Genomic DNA, 22577 nt, shown 5'->3' with positions numbered 1-22577 from the left:
TGTCGATGAAATCCAATATTAACGAGCCAGTCTCCTGCGGTTCCACTCACAGTCAGTTGGAGGGTATTGAAGTGGAAATCACACTACATATTACAGACCATTAAGTATAAAATAGTTCATTTTTTGGTGGCTTTGTTAGTCTCCTCTTCTGATCTGACGCCTGCCTCGATTACAGTCAAAGTGCATAAAATCGTGAGAGGAATAGTCAGTCACACAGTGTCTCTTGCCAAGTGTAGGGGAATCGAGGACCAGAGGACATAGGTTTAGGTGAAGAGGGAAAGATTTAATAGGATCCTGAGGGGCAACTTTTTCCACACAAGGGGTGTTGGGTGTATGGAATGAGCTGCAGAGGAGGTAGTTGAGGCAGGTACTAACACTACCCTACACATACTAGGGACAATTAAAAACGTTACCAAGCCAAGTAACCTACAAACTTGTATGTTTTTGGAGTATGGGAGCAATCGGAGCATTGCGGTCACAGGGAGTACATACAAACTCCGTACAGACAGCACCTATAGTCAGGATCAAACCCGGGTTTCTGGTGCTGTAAAGTAACAACTTAACCGCTGCGTCACTGTGCAACGTAAGTAAGTTCAATTGCTTAATTTGCTTATTTTGAAAACATTAAAGCCATTTATTGCAATTTTGCCCGTGTCGACAAGGAGTGCGTAAAAAAACCTGAAAGCATTGCATCTTACCGGATCAGTAGATCCCTTAGATTTGCGAATTCACAGTGTGCCCCATTCTCAACTGGAATATGAAGAGACAACATATTAGTATTATCCAGGGTATCAACACAATTACTGACAGTGTCAAACAGCACTAAACAACTTTACAAACTTTCACTCAGTCATAATCAGAGCAAAGGGATTGGCAGGCATATGGATCTGCAGATGCTGGAATCTTGTGTAGAATAAAGTGCTGGAGTAACTCTGCAGGTCGGGCAACATCTCTGGAGAACATGGATAGGTGACGTTTCAGGACGGGACATTTTCTCAGACAACAGATTGCCATTCTCAAGCAATTGCCTCTCTATTATGCTGGAATGAGATCACCTCTGCTGCTCTTCAAATTGGCATTGTGCTCAGCACTGACATTGTGGGCTGAATGATCTGTTCCTGTTCTGTTTTGTTCTATGCAGGATGGAACTACAGATGCTGGTTTAAATCGAAGATGGACACAAAATGCTGGAGTAACTCAGCGGGACAGGCAGCATCTCTGAAGAGAAGGAATGGGTGACGTTTTGGTTCAAGACCCTTCTTCAGACTGTCTGAAGAAGGGTGTCGACCTGAAACATCACCCATTCCTTCTCTCCAGAGATGCTGCCTGTGCCACTGAGTCACTCCAGCATTTTGTGTCTATCCTCTGCTTTGTTCTATGTTCTCTCAATCTTCTAAACACCCAGGAGACAGGGCCAAGATATTTAAGCTAGGATAAGCAAATCAACTTCTTCATCTGCACCCCAGGCTGATGTGCAGAGCATCCAGTTTCTCATTACAATCTGGGAGTTCTCTTGCTTTGGCCATCATGCTTGCATGCCTGAAACCAGACTCTCAAAACAGAAGCTCTATTCCAGAAGAGCACTAGGCAGACAGAGCAGAGGATTCCTCTGTCTTTCTTGATGCCGCTTTGGGTGTATCATCATGGGAACCTAGTGCGAAGTCAAAGTCTGGAAGGAGAACTTGGGATGTTGTTCAGAACCTGGGGTCCATTCACAAAGAATACACGGCTTCCTATCCAACCCATCCACTTGCCACCCTCTGTGGAAGACTCAGCAGTTCCCACATTGGTCTTGGCATTGGAGTGGAAGCAAATGATCCCAGATGTGGGAAACATGAAGAGTTTACTTTCACGTTTCTGCATCATAAGGTGAAGGGTCAATCTACAGTTCCTGAGTCTCAATCCCCATTCTAGGAATTTTAATTCAAAATGAACGGTGGCGCAGCGGTAGAGTTGCTGCCTGACAGACCAGGGTTCAATCCTGACTACAGGTGCTGTCTGTACAGACTTTGAACGTTCTCCACGTGGGCTTTCTCCGGGCGCTCGGGTTTCCTCCCGCATTCCAAAGGCGCGCAGGTTTGGAGATTAATTGGCTTCTGTAAATTGTCCCTAGTGTGTAGGATAGAACTAGTGTGAAGGGGTGATCGATGGTCAGCGTGGACTCAGGTGGGCTGAAGGGCATGTTTTGACACTAGGTCTCTAAACTAAACTAAACAGCGATTGAGCTTTTGGATGGAATGGGGAACACGGGGTCTTTAACACCAGGTTGAGACACAATATTTTTAAGAACCTTGGAACATGAAGGATTCAGTTTGGCACCAGAATCGTGGCTACTCTTGTGTACTGCCTCGGTATAATCCACTATTCTGACAATCTCACACTTGGGTATGATTGGGTATGATTGTGTTCGTGTACAGTAAGATTTTACTGAATTGTATGCAAAACTGTCTACCGAGATACCCATGATAATAAGGTCCCACTAAACGGTTGAAGAGGCTTTGGACTGTCGAGATGCAAGTCCCAGGATACCCACGACCTGTTCTTGTAACCAATGTATTTATGTAATAAAAATGAACCGCAGATGCTGGTTTATACCAAAGATAGAAAATGCTGCAGAAAATGGATTGGTGACATTGTGGGTCGGGACTGAAGAAGGGTCCTGAACTGAAACGCCACCTATCCAATTGTCTCCAGAGATGCTGCCCGACCCACTGAGTTACCCCAGTATTTTGTGTCTATCCTGTATATTCGTATGGTGATTTGGTTACATTTTTGTACAATGGGGACCCCCGGATGCTGATGAATTGGGGCCAACATTGGTTTTACATATTTTACACATATGGGGCTTGGATCTCTTTGCAAAATAAACTATTTTTAACGGTTCTAAGTGAGTGAACTCCCTGCAATAATAAAATAACTCACTACACACGTCTTACATTTCAGGCAAGTTGGGTAACATGCTTTAATATCTTCAGTACATTTTCTACATTTTGCAGACCCAACATATGGTGTTTCTCCTCAAGGTTGCTGATTATATTTGGAAACTGCTTAGTGGGGAACGAGTGCAACTTTAACACCGCCGACAAGTCCAATCACTTTGTTGGGTTGAACGTTTTCCAATCCGTTTCATCGCTTTCACAGCCGTAAGTCATTTATTACATTTCTCCAGAATAAGCCTGTTATATAAAGTACTGAGACATCTGGGTATTGAGCAGGAACTAATCAGAAAACAGGGCTGTGTTGAAGAATGTCTGGTCGGTTTCGAGTTTTATATCAAGCTTGGGCTTTTGCTCAGGGTGCACTAAAACATTAGGCTGCCCAAAGATCCTAAGCGCCAGATAGACACAAAATGCTGGAGTAACTCAGCAGGTCAGGCAGCATCTCTGAAGAAAAGGAATGGGTGATGATTCAGGACGACACAGATCCCAAGCCCTGCCTTCCTTCATTGCATTCACGCAATATTGCTGCATTATTGCTGGCAAAGTAACTGGAATGCGATAGCTGTGACATTTGGCAGCTGAATGGGCCAGTCTGTATCTGGCGCCTCTGCATCTGCAGTTCCTTACTTCACACTTTACCCTTCCATATCTCCCTCTCCCCTGACTCTCAGCCTGAAGAAGGGTCTTGACCTGAAACGCCACCCATTCCTTCTCTCTGGTGTGCTGCTGCAACAAAAAATCTCATTGTTCTATCTGGGACATATGACGATAAAACACTCTTGACTCTGCTCTCTTGAGATGCTGCCTAACCCGCTGAGTTACTCCAGCATTTTGTGTCCATCTTCTGTAGCCTGCACACTTAGTCACTGGTCAGCACGCACTCTGCTTGTGTGAGGAGAAATGTTTAGTGATAATGCTGGAGCAACTCGCAGGTCAGGCAGCATCTCTGGAGAACATAGACACGTGGCCTTTAGGGCTGGGGCCCTCGGACTGCGTAACTTAGCTGCCTGACCCACCTAGTTACTCCAGCACTTAGCATCCTTTCATGTAAAACTGCATCTGCAGTTCATTGTTCCTAACGTTTAGAGATAGCTTAATTTAGAGCTTAGAGGAAGGCCCAGTGGGGCAGAGGTAGAGTTGCTGCTTTACAGTGTCAGAGACCTGGGTTCAATCCTGACTATGGCTACTGCCTGTATGGAGTTTGTATATTCTCCCTGTGACCGTGTGGGTTTTCTCCGGGTGCTCCGGTGTCCTCATACAATCCAAAGACGTGCAGATTTGTAGCTTAATTGGCTTCTGTAAATCTTTCCCTTGTGTGTAGGATAGAATTAGCGTATGGGTGATCATTGGTCAGCATGGACTCGGCGGGCAGAAGGGCCTGTTTCCACACTGTATCTGAAAACAAAACTGAACTAAAACTAAAAAATAAAATACAGCATGGAACAGGCCCTTCGGCCCTCCGAGTCCATGCCAGCTGGTCGATTCCCCGTTCATACTAGATCTAAATGATCCCACTTTCTCATCCACTGCCTACACAAAAAGGGGCAATTTACAAAGGCCAATTAATTTACAATCTGTACGTCTTTGGAATATGGGAGGCAATCGGAGAACCCGGAGGAAGCCCACGCCATTATAGGGACAAAGTGCAAACTCCACACAAACAGCACCCAAGGTCAGGTTTGAACCTGGGCCAATGGTGCTGTGCGGCAGCAACTCTACCAGCTGTAGCACTGTGCTGCAAACGTGGAAAGGGAGCAGCAAAGAAGAGGGGCGGGGGGCGGGGGGCAAGACTGTGCACAACACAGATGGGGGGAGGCTGTGGGGAAAGAGAACAAAAAAGTGGCAGCAAAATGAAGGGTTAGGGAGGTAGATTGCTAGTGAAAAAAGTGAGGGAGAGGGTATAAAGAAAGGAGATGTAGAGAGATAGAGATGAGAGAGTGATTTAAAAAAATCATGTGTGACCTAAGATCTAAGATGCTTGAATACTTCTGTTTAAATAGAGCTGCTTAAATACATCAGGGTGACTGTGTCACTTTTTTGTTTGAAACCACAGCAATGGACATCTTTAGGTCAATATTTTGGCTTTTATGAACTAGACCAACCCTTCAACGCGGGGGGGGGGGGGGGTTCTGCGGCGTCACGCACACTAACCACCCCCCACACACACACACAATAACAACCCCCCTTGACATTATATTAATATTATTAATTCGCTCCTTTTACCCCATCCCCCCCATCCACACGCATAGCCCCCAACTCGCAGGCGCGTCTAGAGAGGGAGAGGGAGGGGGGAAGAGAGAAGGGGCAGAGACAGAGAGGGGCAGAGGCAGAGAGAGAGGTAGAGACAGAGAGAGAGGGGCCGAGACAGAGAGAGAGGGGGGAGAGAGGGGAAGAGAGGGGGGGAGAGGAGAGGAGGAGGGGGGAGAGGAGGAGGAGGGGAGAGGAGGAGGAGAGGAGAGGAGGGGGAGAGCAGGAGGGGGGAGACGAGAAGGGGGAGAGGAGGAGGAGGAGGAAGGGGAGAGGAGGTGGTGGAAGGGGAGAGGAGGTGGTGGAAGGGGAGAGGAGGAGGTGGGGGGGGAGAGGAGGAGGAGGAGGAAGGAGGGAGTGGGCAGCGGGGTGGGCATCAACCAAAGGACTGCGAGTTCAGCAGCTTCAGTCCAGAGCCCAGGGGGAGTGGTGGGGGGGAGATGTCACTCGCAGCGCGAGGAAGAACGGCACGCAGATCCATTGTGACATCAGTGAAAAACAGTCGGTTTTTTTCAAAGTTTTGTCAGATTGTTGAACATTTTCATTAATAACTCGAGAAATAAAGCATGACATTTTCAGATAAGGCAATTTTTGACTTCACTGGAAACATCTCTACCGGAATATGTAAAAAAATTACCGTTACCGCGTCGTTTTTTCGCGAAGATGTGCTTATACACAAACACACACACAAATAAATATACAAGATCAGCCTTTCAATAGTTATATAGATTATGAAGTTTCCATTAACCAATTAGTTTGGAATTGATGTACAAGTATGTAACACGTACATATCACATTCCCAATTTCTGTTTTTTAATTAAGATGGCAATTTTCATTTTAAATGAATTCACACCCCATCTTGTTTCCTTTTGTGCATTATTTCTATATTTTTAATATAATGTTTGACTGTATGGTTATCACCTGTAAATTCGTGTTTTGCTCCAAGCTTAATAACTGCTTCAAAGTGTTGAAACCGCCCACGTTCTCCAGTGATGCTGCCTGACCTGCTGAGCTACTCCAGCACTTTGTGTCCTTTTCTTCCACAAATCATGTTTCCTTAACACCAGCAGCCAAGGGTCAGTACGTTATTTTCCTTACCTTCAATAATTCCCCACTTGGTTTTCCTCCCTAATATCTTCTTCCCATTCACTTGATGCTCCTGGTCAGTGCCCACCACTGCAAAGGGAATTTTTTCCTGTCGGAGGGAACCACAAACAATGATTACTTTACTTACACTGATCACTTCTGATTATCTCATGATGCCATTGGGAATGGATCTGTTTATAATCTTGATGCTTGCTGCAGGTTTAGTTTAGTTTATAGATACAGCATGGAAACAGGTCCTTCGACCCACCAAAGCCATGCTGACTATCGCTCACCCATTCACACTAGTTCTAAGTTATCCCACTTTCTCATCCACGCCTTAAGGGCCTGTCCCACCAGCATGCGATTGCATGCGTCTAGCGCGACCAAACGTGGTCGCTTGAGGCGTACGACCTCGCGGGGCCGGTCCCAATTCGAACCGCGGAGGCGTATGGAGTTGTGCGGGACTGGTCCCGACATTATACTCACCAATCAGCTGGGCAGGAGGCGGGCCGACTGAATTTGGACGTCGCACGAAGTAGGGCGGTGATGTCATCACGCAACGGCATGCGCTAGGTGTATGCCGTCAAGACGCTGCGTACGACGTCAAGACGCTGCGTACGCCCGTCGAGATGCTGTGTACGCCCTCAATGCGCCTGCGGGCCGACAAGCCGTTGGCGTGCGGGATTTTCGGACAGTGCAAGATTTTTGGAGCCCCGCGCGATGTCGGGACCAGCCCCGCACAACTCCATACGCCTCTGCCGATCGAAGTGGGACCGACCCCGCGAGGCCGTATGCCTCAAGCGACCACGTTTGGTCGTGCTAGACGCATGCAATCGCTGGTGGGACAGGCCCTTTACATGCCATGGGCCAAATATACCTCACCCAATATCCTCCCTCTCCCCACATCACTCCAGCTATGTCATTTGCTTTTCCCTTGTACTTTCTCATCCCTGGAATGACCCTGGAGAATCGAAGATCAATAACCTTTAAGGATATAATCTTTCTCTCATGCAAGGCTTGAAACCACACACGTTATACTAATTAGCCCAGACAAGAATCATTCCATGTATTACTAAACCACTATAAGGTGATGGTGGTCATGTTAAATGGCTGATGTGCATGAAACTCATTCATCATTTGGTTTTTATATAATAGTAAAATGTCGGGGGGAGTTTCCCCCGCCGCGGGTACCATGTAATCCCGCGTTACCTACTCCACGGTCGGATAGTCGGCGACTAAACCATCTCCCCACCTGGATTGCCAGGTGAGTAGGGGGCTGTGGATCCCCAGCAGGAACAAAAACAAGACCTGTCGAAGGGCGGGTGAGCTTCCAGCGAGCCAACGACCATCCACACTTCAGTAGAAGTTGCGATCACTGTTGCACACAGCATTGACCGGCACCATGCCTGCTGATGTTTTCAACGATGATGATGTGTAAAATGTTCCAGGATATATTGCAACAAATATATATTTGCTGTATACAACAAATACGAATGGGATGTGGATTATGGACCAATTGGTTTAGATTTGTTTTTAGTTTAGTTTAGAGATACAACGCAAAAAACAGGTCCTTCGGCCCACCGAGTCTGCACCGGCCACCACACACTCACACTATCCTACACACTAGGGACAATTTACAATCTTTACCGAAGCAAATTAACCTACAAACCTGTACATCTTTGGATTATGGGAGAAAACCCACGCGGTCACAGGGAGAACATACAAACTCCGTATAGACAGCACCCGCAGTCAGGATCGAACCTGGGTCTCTGGCGCTGTGAGGCAGCAACTCTACTGCTGTGTCACCGTGCCCCCCTGGTCTTGGCGTCATGTTCAGCTCGGGCAATGTGGACCTGTTCCTGTGATTGACTGTTCTATGTTCTCATAAATGTTATCAGATTGAACTTGGTTATGGATAGGACTGGTCTTCAGGTTAAAAGGGATAAGGGCCAAACACATGGGACCAGTGTAGATGCGACATGTTGGTCGGTGTGGGCAAGTTGGGCTGAAGGGCATGTTTCCACAGTGTATGACTCTATAAAGTTAATACCAAGTGACATCATGTGATGAGAAAGTGCCGAGTCCTAATGATCAAAATGAAGGAGCAGAGAGAGCTGTTGAAGTTCAGGGAAGGAATTCCATTGCCAAGAACCCACACATGGTTGAAGGTACAACTGCGAAAGGTGAAAACAGGCGAAGGGCAATGATCTGAGAAGGTGGCAGCTCTGGAATTCGAGCAGAGGAATTTGGTGTAGAACCTCCAGTTCCCATATTTGTCCACATTTCTAATGTTTGCAACGTGTTATTGCATCAGAGAAATGGTAAAGAGAGACTGGGAATCTAGCTCAGCATAGTCCGACAGACTTGGGCAATAATTCCAACATATTGTTTACCCTGTATTTCTGCAAGGTTTGGGCCAAGAGGCAAATCAGAAATAATCTCACTTAACAAGGTGGAATTAAGGAGGAGAGAGTGTCAAATATGCGAGAGCTCTTTTGGTTGCAGTTTGTGTTTACTTTGGAGAACTATTCATCTGCGTGAGGTACGGGAGTTTCTAATTTTTTAATGGAATTTGATTTTAAATTTGTCAAATGCATGTTGAATTCTTCAAAATGAATTACCTCAAGGTGTAACTTTGGCATTTTGCAGAATAATATATTTACTGGCTGGGAAGTGATTTGTAGATATGGGGAGTCTGTATTTATTATCTCTCTACTGAATTCTTCTCGGGAGAACCAAGAGATCTGAACATTAATCATTGTAGATGACAGAGTCTGGCAGGGATATTACTGGGATTTCTCAATACAGGGAGCCAAATTTACTTTGCAAACTCGCTACAGAAACTATACTGGCCTGGACATTTGCGTGTAGGAAGGAACTTCAGATGCTGGTCTCGACCCAAAACGTCACCTATTCCTTTACTCCAGCGATGCTGCCTGACCCGCTGAGTTACTCCAGTATTTTGTGTCTGTCTGCTGGATATTTATGTGTTTAATTCACAGCTTCATCCTTCCATATCTCTGTTTCTGTTGACTGTCAAACTTTAACCTCCAAAGTGAGATTAACATGAGACTGGTGTTAACTGGAGTGTTTTTCTAATGAAGATGTGTCAGTCCGACTGTCAGCTCTTGAGAATAAAGGCTGTTCGGTAATGAGAGGCACAAAGTACTGGAGTAACTCAGCGGATCAAGCAGCATCCCTGGAGAACATGGATCGTTGACGTTTGGGGTCGGGACCCTTCGACAGTCTGCAGAGTCTCCAGTCCAGTTAGACTCTATCGGACTTCATTGTGATATCTTGCACTAAATATTGATCCCTTTATCTGTGCACAGTTGTCGGCTCGATTGTATTCATGTATAGTCTTTTCTCTAACTGGGTAGCACGCAAATAAAAACCTTTCACCGTACCTCGGTAGACCTGGCAATAATACACTAAACCAAACTATCCATGCTCTCCAGGGACTCTGTCTGACCTGCTGAGTTACACCAGCATTTTACTTCTTTCCTTGGTAAACCACTATCTGTAGTTCCTGGTTTCTACATTGAAGAGCAATGGGCATATTTTATATGCCAATCACTGTCAACTAGAAGCCAATATCTTTGCTCTGTCCCAGCGTTCTACGTTTACTGTGGTCAGAGTACAATGTACATATATCTAAGATAGATGCAAAATGCTGGAGTAACTCAGCGGGACAAGCAGCATCTCTGGAGAGAAGAAATGGACGATGTTTCTGGTCGATAAACCCTTCTTCAGCCAGTCTCAAGAAGGACCTCTATCTGCCTGTCCCGCTGAGTTACTCAGGCATTTTGTGTCCATCTTTGGTGTAAACCAGCATCTGCAGGTACTTCCTACACTGTGAAAACTGTTCACCTATCTGTTGTGCCGCTGCAAGTAAGAATTTCATTGTTCCATTTCGGGACATATGACAATAAAACACTCTTGACACTTGGCTATCTGCTTATTGGAATCCTGCATTGCAAAGATCAAGCACACAGTCTGAAGGGCAAATGTTTTGATACTTCATGGATTGAGTATTATTGCAATGATGAGAAACATTTGATGCCTTCTATTGCTAAAGTTTTAGCACACGAGGGCATCAAGTGCTTCTTTTATAGAAACATAGAAAATAGGTGCAGGTGTAGGCCATTCGGCCCTTCGAGCCTGCACCGCCATTCAATATGATCATGGCTGATCATCCAACTCAGTATCCTGTACCTGCCTTCTCTCCATACCCCCTGATCCCTTTAGCCACAAGGGCCACATCTACCTCCCTCTTAAATATAGCCAATGAACTGGCCTCAACTACCTTCTGTGGCAGAGAGTTCCAGAGATCCACCACTGTGAAAACTGTTTTTCTCATCTCGGTCCTAAACGATTTCCCCATTATCTTTAAACAGTGACCCCTTGTCCTAGACTTCCCCAACATCGGGAACAATCTTCCTGCATCTAGCCTGTCCAACCCCTTAAGAATTTTGTAAGTTTCTATAAGATCCCCCCTCAATCTTCTAGCGAGTACAAGCCGAGTCTCTCCAGTCATTCTTCATATGAAAGTCCTGACATCCCAGGAATCAGTCTGGTTAACCTTCTCTGTACTCCCTCTATAGCAACAATGTCATTCCTCAGATTTGGAGACCAAAACTGAACGAAATACTCCAGGTGTGGTCTCACCAAGACCCTGTACAACTGCAGTAGAACCTCCCCGCTCCTATACTCAAATCCTTTTGCTATGAATGCTAACAAACCATTTCCTGCATTACAGCCATGACCGCACCTCAGACGTGGTTGTAAATTACTCTGAAACGCCACGACATGTTGGAGATGAAAACTCTCTGGGCGGCAATATATATCTCTCAGGGAATGTGTAGCTAATTCAACAATCCCCATTGAAGACACAAGACCAGAATGCTCCACAGAGGGTCAGCTGGAAGCTGTTTTGCAGAGTTATTGCACCTTTTCCTGCTGGGTTTTGTATTCCAAAGGATAAGTAGCAGTGGTGCATATAAATGACTTGAAATAAACCTGAGTTTTTTTCTATCAAACAGTGAATTACAGTCAGTCAGTCAGTATGATTTAAGGCAAGGTGAAGATTTAGCCTCGATCCTTTAAGCCAAATTAAGTAACAATAATGGCACAAGGAACTGCGAATGCTGGAATCCAGCATAAAACGCAAAGTTGTGGAGTGAAGTTTGGGCTGCAGAAGGCTCCCGACCTGAAACGTCGCCCATTCATTCCTTGCACAGTTGCTGTCTGACTCAATGAGTTACTCCAGCACTTTAGCTCAATATAACACGGCAGACTTGGGCAGTAATTCCAATATATTGTTTAGTCTGTATCACTGCTAGTCAAGAACTGGTCTGTGCAAAGAGGGAAATCGGAGGTAATCTCACGAAACTCAATGAACTTTGGAACGAAGTAGGTGGGGGAGACAAATGTGTAAGTGGTTTGTATTGCAAGTTTTTTTTAAAAAGACAGAGGGTGGTGGGTGCCTGGATTGTGCTGCCGTGGGAGGTGGTGGTGCAGGATACGATAGTGTCTGGCATTTAAGCGGCTTTTAGATTTGCAGGGAATGGAGGGCTGCAGATCATGTGCAGGCAGATGAGATTAGTTTAGAGTCACAGAGCATGGAAACAGGCCCTTCAGCCCAATTCATCCATGATGGCCAACATGTCCCATTTATCCTGGCATCATGTACAGCACAGACATTGTGGCCCAAATAGCCTGTTCCTGTGTTTAAGAAGGAACTGCAGATGCTGGAAAATCGAAGGTACACAAAAATGCTGGAGAAACTCAGCGGGTGCAGTAGCATCTATGGAGTATCTATAGGCAACTTTTCAGGCCGAAACCCTTCTTCAGACTGTTCCTGTGTTGTACTGTTCTAGGTTCTAGGACATTGGGCTACTTTGAGGTTGAAAAGGCCATGTCTCACACTCCACTACTGAAGTTCTGCCCCATTACTGCTCTGTCACACATTTAGTGCGTGGGACCAGCGATGAATTTAGATACTCGCGGGGTTTTGTTTTTGGCCTTCAACCTACGGCCCCCATTTCGGGCGGGGAGGGGTTCCTTTTGGCTATTTTTGTTTTGAATTGAAACCAAACTGGAATATTTCCCCAATTGCCCAGAATACAGCAGGCCCTTGTGAGGTGCCCACAAACCCCAGAAGATCTCCAGCATGCAAATGGGCATCAAGTGTTCCTTCTCCAGGGACATTCAGGCACGGACACAACCTTGGAGCATGGATACACCACTGAAACTCAGCAACCACAGCAGTCCATTAGTATCCAGGCAGCTCGCACACACATTAACAAGATAATGACCAAGCTCAGCGACGCCGATTTGAGTGATTCATTTATTTGGGGTGGAAATGTCAAGCATCAAGACCTGCTGCCTTACAGCGCTTGCAGCGCCGGAGACCCGAGTTCGATCCCGAGCACGGGTGCTGTCTATACGGAGTCTGTACGTTCTTCCCGTGACCTGCTTGGGTTTTCTCTGAGATCTTTGGTTTCCTCCCACACTCCATTGGCTTGGTATAAGTGTAAATTGTCCCTAGTGTGTATAGGACAGTGTTAATGTGTGGGGATCGCTGGTCGGTGTGGACTCTGTGGGCCGGAGGACCTGTTCACACGCTGTATCTCTAAACTAGATTAAACTAAACACTAGAGGGCTTCGCTATAAATTGAGAGGGGAGAGGGTAAAGTTTACTTTAGCTTTGAGATATAGTACGGAAACAGGCCCTTCGACCCACCTGGTCTGTGCTAACCAGCAATCACGTGCTGACCACGTACACTAGCACCATCCTACAATTTGTTTTTACCAAAGCCAATTGACCCACAAATCTGCACGTCTTTGGAGTGTGGTAGGAAACCAGAGCACCCGGAGAAAACCCACGCGGTCACAGGGAGAAAATACAAACAACACCCATAGTCAGGGTTAAACCTGGGACTCTGGCATCGTAAGGATTTGTGAGGGGCAAGTTTTTTTACACAGAGAGTGGTGGGGGCCTAGATCGATTAATTAAGAGCAATTAAGATTAGTGGTGTTTAAGAAGCTTTTGGATAGGTACACGGAAGTGCAGGGACATGGATCAGTACAGGGCAGATGAGATCAGTTAAGCTTGGCATCATGTTCAGCACAAACATTGTGGGCTGAAGGGCCCGTTCCTGTCCTGTACTGTTCTATGTTCTATGTACATTGAGTACCACTAGCTCTGCTTTCTGACTTGGGGCTCCAGTTTAAATGCCTGGCTGTAACTTGGTTTTCAATGCTTGGCCTCATACCTTGAAACTATGTCTCCTTAGTCGTGATTTTTGCCCCTTGTGAAAACATTTTGACATTTACCCTTATATGCTCCATTCTTCTAAGCTCCCAAGAACACGGACCCAGACTTTATATAGGACAGACATTTCAGTTCAGAAGATACCTGGTGAATCTCATTTGGACTGTCTCCAATGCTACTATGTCCTTTCCCTTGGCAGGGGAACCAAGACTGTGTATAATACTCCAGGTACGGCCTCACCGACACAGTACAACTGTAACAAAACGTGCCCATTTCTAAACACACGGTTCAGGTGGACCTGAGTGGGTCAGGCAGCATCTATGAAGGGTATGAACACGTGACAGTCTGAAGAAGGGCCTGAGGAGTAGGGACATGGATCATGTACAGCATAGTCTGTCCAGTCCCTCCATGGATTCTGCCTGACCTGCAAAGTTGCTCCAGCACTTTGTCTTTTGCTCAAGATTCCAGCATCTGCAGTTCCATTTCTTGGCTATTTCTAAATTCAAGCCTTCCTGACTAGTTGCTGCATCTGCTTGTTGACTTGATGTGAACTATGCATAATAACATCCAGATTCTCTAGCGCAATCTTTTTCTACTTAGGTAATAATCTGCCTTATGATTCCTCTTTATGAGGCGCACTTTCCCCCATTAAACTCAGTTTGCCAAGTGTTCGCCTCCTCAATCTATATCCTGTTGCAGTCACAATATCCTCATCACAATTCCCTCACTTGTGACTACAGAACCAATGCGTTCCACAGCAACTTTCAGACAGATAACAAGCAACAAAATGCAGAGAGTTGTGGACGTCGGCAAGAAATTGCAGAGTTGTGGACGTAGCCCAGAGCATCACACAAACCAACCTCCATCTACACTTCACGATGCCTCGGCAAGGCCACCAGCATAATCGAGGACCGGTCTCACCCTGCTCACGCTCTCTTCTCCCCTCTCCCATCAGACAAGAGGTACAGAAGTGTGAAAACACACACACTTCCAGATTCAGGGACACTTTCTTCCCAGCGGTTATCAGGCAACTGAACGGTCCTCTCACCAGCTAGAGAGCGGGCCTGACCTCCTCTCTGCCTCATTAGAGATCTTTGAACTATGTTTAGCTTAGATTAGAGATACAGCGCAGAAACAGGCCCTTCGGCCCACTGAGTCTGCACCGATCAGCGATCCCCACACATTAACACTATCCTACACACACTAGGGACAATCTACACTTATACCAAGCCAATTAACATACAAACGTCTTTGGAGTGTGGGACGAAACAGAAGATCTCGGAGAAAACCCATGTGGTCACAGTGAGAACATACAAACTCCATATACACAGCACCTGTAGTCTGGATCAAACCCAGATCTCTGGCGCTGTAAGGCAGCATCGGACTTTACTGGACTTTATCTTGCACTAAACGTTATACCCTTTATCCTGTATCTGTAGACTGTGGACGGCTGATTGTAATCATGTAGTCTTTTCGCTGACTGGATCGCACGCAACAAAAAGCTTTTCACTGTAGCTCAGTACACGTGACAAAAATAAACTAAACAGAATTAGTGCAATGAATGTACGATGTTTCGGTTGCGTAAAATTATGCAAGTGTCCTCACAATGTCACTGTTTCTGAGAGAGAAGGAAAATGACAAACAATAATTGAGAGAACATCCAAACAAACCTGGAACGGTAGTGATGGCCACTGTAGGATTGGGGAGTAATTACTACCATGTATACTTACTCTTACAATGTCGTTTAATAATTTGTCTTCAGAATCTTCATCAAACTCTGTCTGGGGGTAAACACAAATGGAATAGTTTCGCAGGTCTTGTCGAATCTGAAAATCAATGAAGATTGCTGGGGTTAGAATCTGCTGGATTAGCGGCATAATTGAGCCATTTCCACACGCTCGGTGCTGGGGGTAACGTGACCTTGGAGGAGGCGGGTGGTTTCATATGAAGAAAGACTGGATAGACTCGGCTTGTTGTCACTAGAATTTAGAAGATTGAGGAGGGATCTTATGGAAACTTACAACATTCTTAAGGGGTTGGACAGGCGAGATGCAGGAAGATTGTTCCCGATGTTGGGGAAGTCCAGGACAAGGGGTCACAGTTTAAGGATAAGGGGGAAATCTTTTAGGACCGAGATGAGAAAAACATTTTTCACACAGAGAGAGGTGAATCTGTGGAATTCTCTGCCAACAGAAGGTAGTTAAGGCCAGTTCATTGGCAATATTTAAGAGGGAGTTAGATGTGGCCCTTGTGGCTAAAGGGATCAGGGGGTATGGAGAGAAGGCAGGTACAGGATACTGAGTTGGATGATCAGCTATGATCATATCGAATGGCCGAATGGCCTACTCCTGCACCTATGTTTCTATGTTAAAGCCATTGACTACCTCAGGTCCAGTCATTCACCTTGATAATGGTCTATGGATGATGGATAATGGTTCTGCTGAGAGATATGGGAAGCTGGTGCCCAAGTTACAGAGCAGCTCTAGTGTCATAGGTCTATATATAAAGAGTCATTAAGTTACACAGCATGCAAACAGGCCCTTGCCCATGCCCCTTCTACACTAGTCCCACCTGCCTGTGTTAGGCTCATATATAGAGTCATACAGAATGGGAACAGGTCCTTCTGCTCAACTTGCCCACACAGACCAAGATGCCCCAACTACAAAGGAAATAATTTCTCATTTAGTGCCTGATCACATGGCAAAAGGTAAATATAATTGAAATGAATGTGTGGCTGAAAGATGGTAGAAATAGGTTTCAATTCATGGGACACTGGCACTGGGGAGAGTGGACGCAGTTTATGAATGATTGATTAAAAGATACAGCCTTTGGCTCACTGGGTGCATGCAATTCACACTTGTTCTATGTTATCCCACTATCACTTCCACTGCCTACGAACATGAGGCAATTTACAGAGGGTCAATTAACTTACAAACCCACACGTGCCTTTTGGATGTGGGAGGAAACCCACGCAGTCACAGGGAGAACCTGCAAACTCCACATAGACAGCAGCCGAGGTAAGGATGGAACCCTGGTGCTGTGAGGCAACGGCTCTACCAGCTGTGGGAAGGACAAATGTTCCCACTGGGTCAAGTCACAGGATTATGGATAAGATTATTTTAACCAAGATTATTTAAACCAAATAGCGGGGGTGGAGGGTGAACGGATCTGGTGAGGGGAATGTAGAAACGTAAAGACAAAGGAAATGGTGTAGATGGGGGATCTTGGTTGGCATGAGCATGTTGGGCCAAAGGGCAGCTTACAACCCAGTGGTATGAATATTGATTTCTCTAATTTCAAGTAGCCCTTTGCATTCACTCCCTCTCCATCCCTCCCCCACCCTAGTCGCCTTGCTAGTTTCACTGTTCGTATCCCTTCATTATCACCTCTTCCACAGCCAACAACGGACCATTGTGGTCTCCACCTTTCTTGACCCATCGGTGCCGGGTGTGATTATTTTCTGTACCTTTTCAAACCTCTAGTTTCCCTCTCCCCTGGCTCTCAGTCTGAAGAAGGGTCTCGACCCGAAATGTCACCTATTCCTTTTGTCCAGAGATGCTGCCTGACCCGCTGAGTTACTCCAACATTTTGTGTCCATCTTCGGTATGTTTCCACGTTGTATGACTCTATGTGGCAGCTGACTGCTCCTCACAGCAGTGATACAGCCCAGTTACTGGCCTCCTCAATGCCTTGTGACCATGGATTGCTTCCCCCTTTGTCGGTTGGTTTAAATGCTGGGCCACTCCCTGTACAATTGGGGCAGCACGATGGCACAGCGGTAGAGTTGCTGCCTTACAGTGGCAGAGACCCGGGTTGGATCCTGACTATGGGTGCTCTCTATACAGAGCTTGTACGTTCTCCCCTTGACCTTTGTGCGTTTTTTTCCGGGATCTTCGGTTTCCCCCCCACACTTCAAAGACGTACAGGTTTGCAGGTTAATTGGCTTGGTAAAATTGTAAATTGTCCCTAGTGTGTGTAGGATAGTGTTAGTGTGCGGGGATCGCTGGTCGGCACGGGCTCGGTGGGGCGAAGGGCCTGGTTCTGCACTGTCTCTAAACTAAACTAATTCCCCGTACTGGTGAAGGCACTCCCATGAAAACCCAATCTTCCTGGAATCCCTGCTTTGGTCCTCACTATCTGAACGCCAAGGATTCCCCATGGACCGGGATCGGTGCCAACAGGAATGTCGAGGCCAAACACACAAAAATAAAAACATCTGGAGCCAAGACGCATGGAAATCAAAGTGCCAGGAGGGGAGAGAGAGTTACATAAACCTCGTCTTATGAAAAGCGTTTTTGTGACTGTTTCTAATAAAGAAATTTATCCCAAGGAGGTAAAAAATGTTCCTCAGCTCTGGATTGCATGATCATTGGCCAAATTTTAAGTTGGCAATAAAAAATACAACTATTTCTTAATGCCACATAAGATTGCGTATAAGACGCACAAGAACCTCATCCCCAGTTAGTGTTTAAATGCGCTACACAGTTGAGTTAGTCAGTGCTATCCTCCACACTGTGGACAATTTACAGAGGCCAATTAACCTACAGGCCTGTACATCTTTGGAGTGTGAGAGGAAACCGGAGCACCCAGAGAAAGCCCCTGTCTTCAAAGGGAGAACGTACAAACTCCGTACAGACATCGCCCTCAGTCAGGATTGAACCCGGATCTCTGGCGCTATAAGGCAGCAATTCTACAGCCGCGCCACCGTGCTGCCCCATAGTCTGTGTCCTCTCATCTTGGCCTCCCCGATTACTGGAATCATCCTCCCCAAGCCCATTCTATCTGGGCTTTTTATTATTTGGTAGGTTTCAATGAGAACCCCTCCCCCACCCCTCATCCTTCAAAACTCCAGCGAGTACAGGCCCAGAGCCTTTGAACGCTCCTCATATGTTAACCCAATCATCCCCGGGATCATTCTTGCAATTTCCATTTAAAAGATTCAGTGCTACTCAGTTATCTCAGTAAAAAATATTTCAGGCACATTTATAAATAAGTAATTCATTAATTGTCAAAAAAAAGTCATACTTGGTTAAGTGGCTCGGGTTATTTTGCAATGTGTTGGTGCAGTCACTGTAGCAAATACATACCCTCTGTTTAAAATCTCGTCTTTCATCTAAGGTAAGAGTATCGGCCTTTGCGATAACAGGGACTATATTGACTATTTTGGCTAGACGGTTCATGAACTCTATATCCAACGGACGTAACCTGCAAAATACAGACAGAATAATCCATGACTTGCCTGTGCGAGAGTTAAAGGTTTCATTTCCATTACCGACTTCTCTTTATTACACGCACACAGTGACTTGATGGAGGACGGACATGACAGGGGAAGAGCGAGGCCGGTGGGAGAGGAGAGGGAACCGGGGTCTGGCCTACCCCACCCTCGTGGTCGGCTGCTCGGGGAACAAAGGTGGACGGGCGAGGAGAGGAACGTGGGTTCACCGGTCGACCCGCACGTCCAAGGAAGGCGACGGCTGGAGGCCCCGCAGCAGCCTGGGGCTCGCCTGGAACGGGCACCGCTCATAATACCTAGAGCGCGGACTGGACTTTGAAAATGGCTCCAAAACATGGCGCCTTTTGCATGCGGGATCAGTGGAACTATTTCTGTGCAATTTGTTAATTGCGGATGTGCTTAGATAAGGCAATACTCTACTGGACTGTTTGTAAGAAAAAAAAATCACTGTGCATTTGTACTTTGCACCTGTGGCAGTAAAAGCCGCATTGAACTACTTGGTACCTCGCTGCCAGTAATTCACACCGTATTTGCAGCTACTATTGATATAGAATCTCTAATGAGGGATATCTAAAGACACCTCACAGGAGTGATTTAAACAATAAAAAAAATCACCACTAAACCACATAACAAAGAGACAAGTTACATTTCCTGGTATCCTGAGTTTTGCAGGGACCAGCTACCTGTGATTTGGGGTCTGTTAGTTTTTTAGATTAAAGATACATCATGGAAACAGGAGTTCTGCTCAACAAATACAAATACAAATACAATACGGTTTATTTGTCACATTGCACATAAAGTGCAAGTGAAATGAATATGTCAGTAGGCCACCTCAGTAGGCAACCTGCCCCTCTCAGTCTGAAGGAGGGTCTCGACCGGAAAGGTCACCTAATCCTTTTCTCCAGAGATGCTGCCTGACCCGTTGAGTTACTCCAGTATTTTGTGTCTATCTTCGATATAAACCAGCATCTGCAGTTCCTTCCTGCACAAGAGATTAGAGTAGCTAGCTTCTAGTGTCCAACGTTGGCGCAATGAATGAAAGAATGATTGAATACTTTATTATCACATGTGACAAGTCACAGTGAAATTCGTTGACTGCATACGCAAGGTATGCAAATAGTCGCCCATAAAGGGCACTTACAAAGTTACAAAGTACCCCCGCCGGGTCCAGCTTTGTTCTTCTCCCCCTCGCTCAAAAGCAAGCAGCTTTTCAATCCATCACATTGGCAGGCAGCTCCTGAACAAGGAACAGGTTAAGTCTCTGGTGATATTTTCGCTGAGGAGCTGACGCTTCAGCTTGACGCGGGTCAGATTTCAACCGCTGCAGCTTCATGGTTGAGATTTCTGCTGATAGTGAAGGGGAAGCTCACCGCAGCGGCCCGCACCAGGTGAGGAGGCTTCTCTGACGAGCGGCAGCAATCATTCTTGAGGAAAAACCTGCTGCAACATGTGTTACTCATATCTGAAGCTCAGGTTGGGGTTACCGCCACTCAGTTATAAATCTGCATCGACTGCTCTGCATTCACGTATGCTTTGGATGGAGAACAGACAGGCCACTTTAAATGGTCGCTACCAGCCGGAGGAGCAATGTTATCTCCCAAGTATCAACTTTCTGTCATCAAGTGTGCACTCATCCTGCCTAATGGCTGCAGAAGGGAAACACGAACCATGGATGGTGCCAAAGACACTTGGTATCGAGAACAGTACAGCACAGGATCAGGCCCTTCAGCCCACAATGTCTGTGCCAAGACCAACTCAGTATCTGCCTGCACGTAATCCATATGCCTCCATTTCCGTGTGCCCATCTAAAAGTGTTTTAAATGTCACTATTGTACGCGCCTCCACCACCACCCCTTGGCAACACGTTCCAGGCACTCACCACCCCCCTCTATAAAAAAAAAACTTGTCCCACACATCTCCTTTAAACCTTCAAACCTGTACGTCTTTGGAATGTGGGAGGAAACCGGAGCACCTGGAGAAAACCCACATGGTCACAGGGAGAATGTACAAACTCCGTACAGAGAGCACCCGTAGTCAGGATCGAACCCAGGTCTCTGGAGCTGAAAGGCAGCAACTCTACCGCTGTGCCACAGTGCCGCCTAGTCTCTTGACTCATTCTGACTCTTGTACTCAAAGGACCCAATTAATGACAGCATGCATGCCATATGTCTTCTTAACCACTCTACATACTTGCATTGCCACTTTCATGGAATTATGGACTTAGACTCCAAGATCTCTCAATGGTGTTATGGGTCTTGCCATAATTGTATATTTGCCCCTTACATTCATCCTCCCAAAGCACAGAACCTCACACTTGTTATTCAATTCCACCTGCCATTTCTCCAGCTGATCGATATCACAATGTTCACTTTTCCAGCCTTCCCCACAATCTGTGACCACAGCAATCTTGGTGTCATCTGCAAACTTCCTGACCAACACGTCTACATTTACGTCCAAGTCATTTATAGATAATCGCAAACAACTTAATTCCATTTGAAATGTTGACATCCAAAAGAGGCCTGTGACTAGTGGTGTGCCTCAGGGTTTGGTGCTGGGCCGATTACTGTTTGTCATCTATATCAATGATTTGGTTGAGAATGGCAAGATTAGCAAGCTTGCAGATGATACAAAGTATGTGGTATTTCAGATAGTGAAGATGGATGTCATGAATTGCAGTAAGATCTTGATCAGTTGGTCAGGTGGGCTAGGAATAGTTGATGGAATTTAATACAGAGAAATGTGAGGTGTTGCCTTTTGGAAAGTCTAACATGACCAGGACCTACAAAGTGAATGTTCGGGCTCTGGGGAGTGTTGTAGAGCTGAGGGATCTAGGAGTGCAGGAGTTCCTTGAAGATGGCATCACAGGTAAATGTGGTGGTTAAAAAGGTTTTTGGCAATTGGCCTTCATCAGTCAGAATATTGAGTATAAAAGTTGGGAGGTCATGTTGCAGTTATGTAAGACATTGGTGAGGCCGTATTTTGAGTATTGTGTTCAGTTCTGGGCACCATGTTACAGGAAAGATGTTGTCAAGTTGGAAAGGGTACAGGGCTTCCACGCTGTACAACTATAAGCAAGAAATAAAAGGGTTGCATTTACATGGTTCCTTTCTTGAGCCTTTCAGGAGCTCCCAAAGCCAATTATAACAAATGCAATAGTTATGGTGCAGGAAACGCAGCCACTAACTTGTATGCAATGAACTCCCTTGCACATGAGCTATTAGTGACTGAGTAGCTAGTTCTGTGGTTATGCTGAGTGAGGGAAAGTACATATGGGGCAACAGAGTCGCACTTCTTTCAATTGGTTCCGTGGGGTCTCTGAGAAAACAGACAAGATCTGGGTTTATCATCGATAAGCTATTCAACTTCAATGTCTTGGGTCTAATTCTAACTTCAGGTGCCATTTTAAGATAAACGCAGAACTGCACAGCATAGGATCAGGCCCTTCGGCCCACAATGTTCCTCCTGACTTGCACATGATCCGATTCCCTGCCCTCCCATGTGCCTCTTTTTGGATCGATTTCTTGGAAACATGTGAAATTTGCATGTTATTCAAAGGCTCCTATGGTTTTACTACAATGCTGGAAAAAAAGTGCTGAAAATGTCCCATTTCAAAGGCTTGGTCAGCACCATGCAATTCCTTCACTGTGTTAAGTAACTCTGATGTTTAGGGAAATCAGTCAATTGCGATGGGATTCCTTGCATACTCCAAGTGCTAACAATGAAGTGTCATTTCACAACGCACTTAATAATAAGGACGTGATGAAAACCAATTACCAAGTGAACTTTTTTTTATTTT

At 45.9% G+C, this 22577-nt stretch overlaps 1 protein-coding gene across 3 annotated transcripts in view; it reads right to left on the bottom strand.

The window, feature by feature from the left end:
- LOC116985617 (septin-9-like) overlaps positions 1-22577 on the bottom strand; it is a 318348-nt gene that overhangs the window by 8220 nt on the left and 287551 nt on the right. For all 3 annotated transcript variants that reach the window (XM_033040464.1, XM_033040466.1, XM_033040465.1), the window contains 4 exons: positions 18636-18753; positions 15279-15374; positions 6285-6381; positions 699-750 (listed from right to left, as the gene is read on the bottom strand). In XM_033040464.1, the coding sequence (XP_032896355.1) occupies positions 699-750; positions 6285-6381; positions 15279-15374; positions 18636-18753 (363 nt within the window). The remainder of the gene's footprint in view (positions 1-698; positions 751-6284; positions 6382-15278; positions 15375-18635; positions 18754-22577) is intronic.

Source organism: Amblyraja radiata, chromosome 22 (genome assembly GCF_010909765.2).
Source record: "Amblyraja radiata isolate CabotCenter1 chromosome 22, sAmbRad1.1.pri, whole genome shotgun sequence".
NCBI classification, from domain to species: domain Eukaryota; kingdom Metazoa; phylum Chordata; class Chondrichthyes; order Rajiformes; family Rajidae; genus Amblyraja; species Amblyraja radiata.
This window is presented reverse-complemented; position numbering and strand designations above follow the sequence as displayed.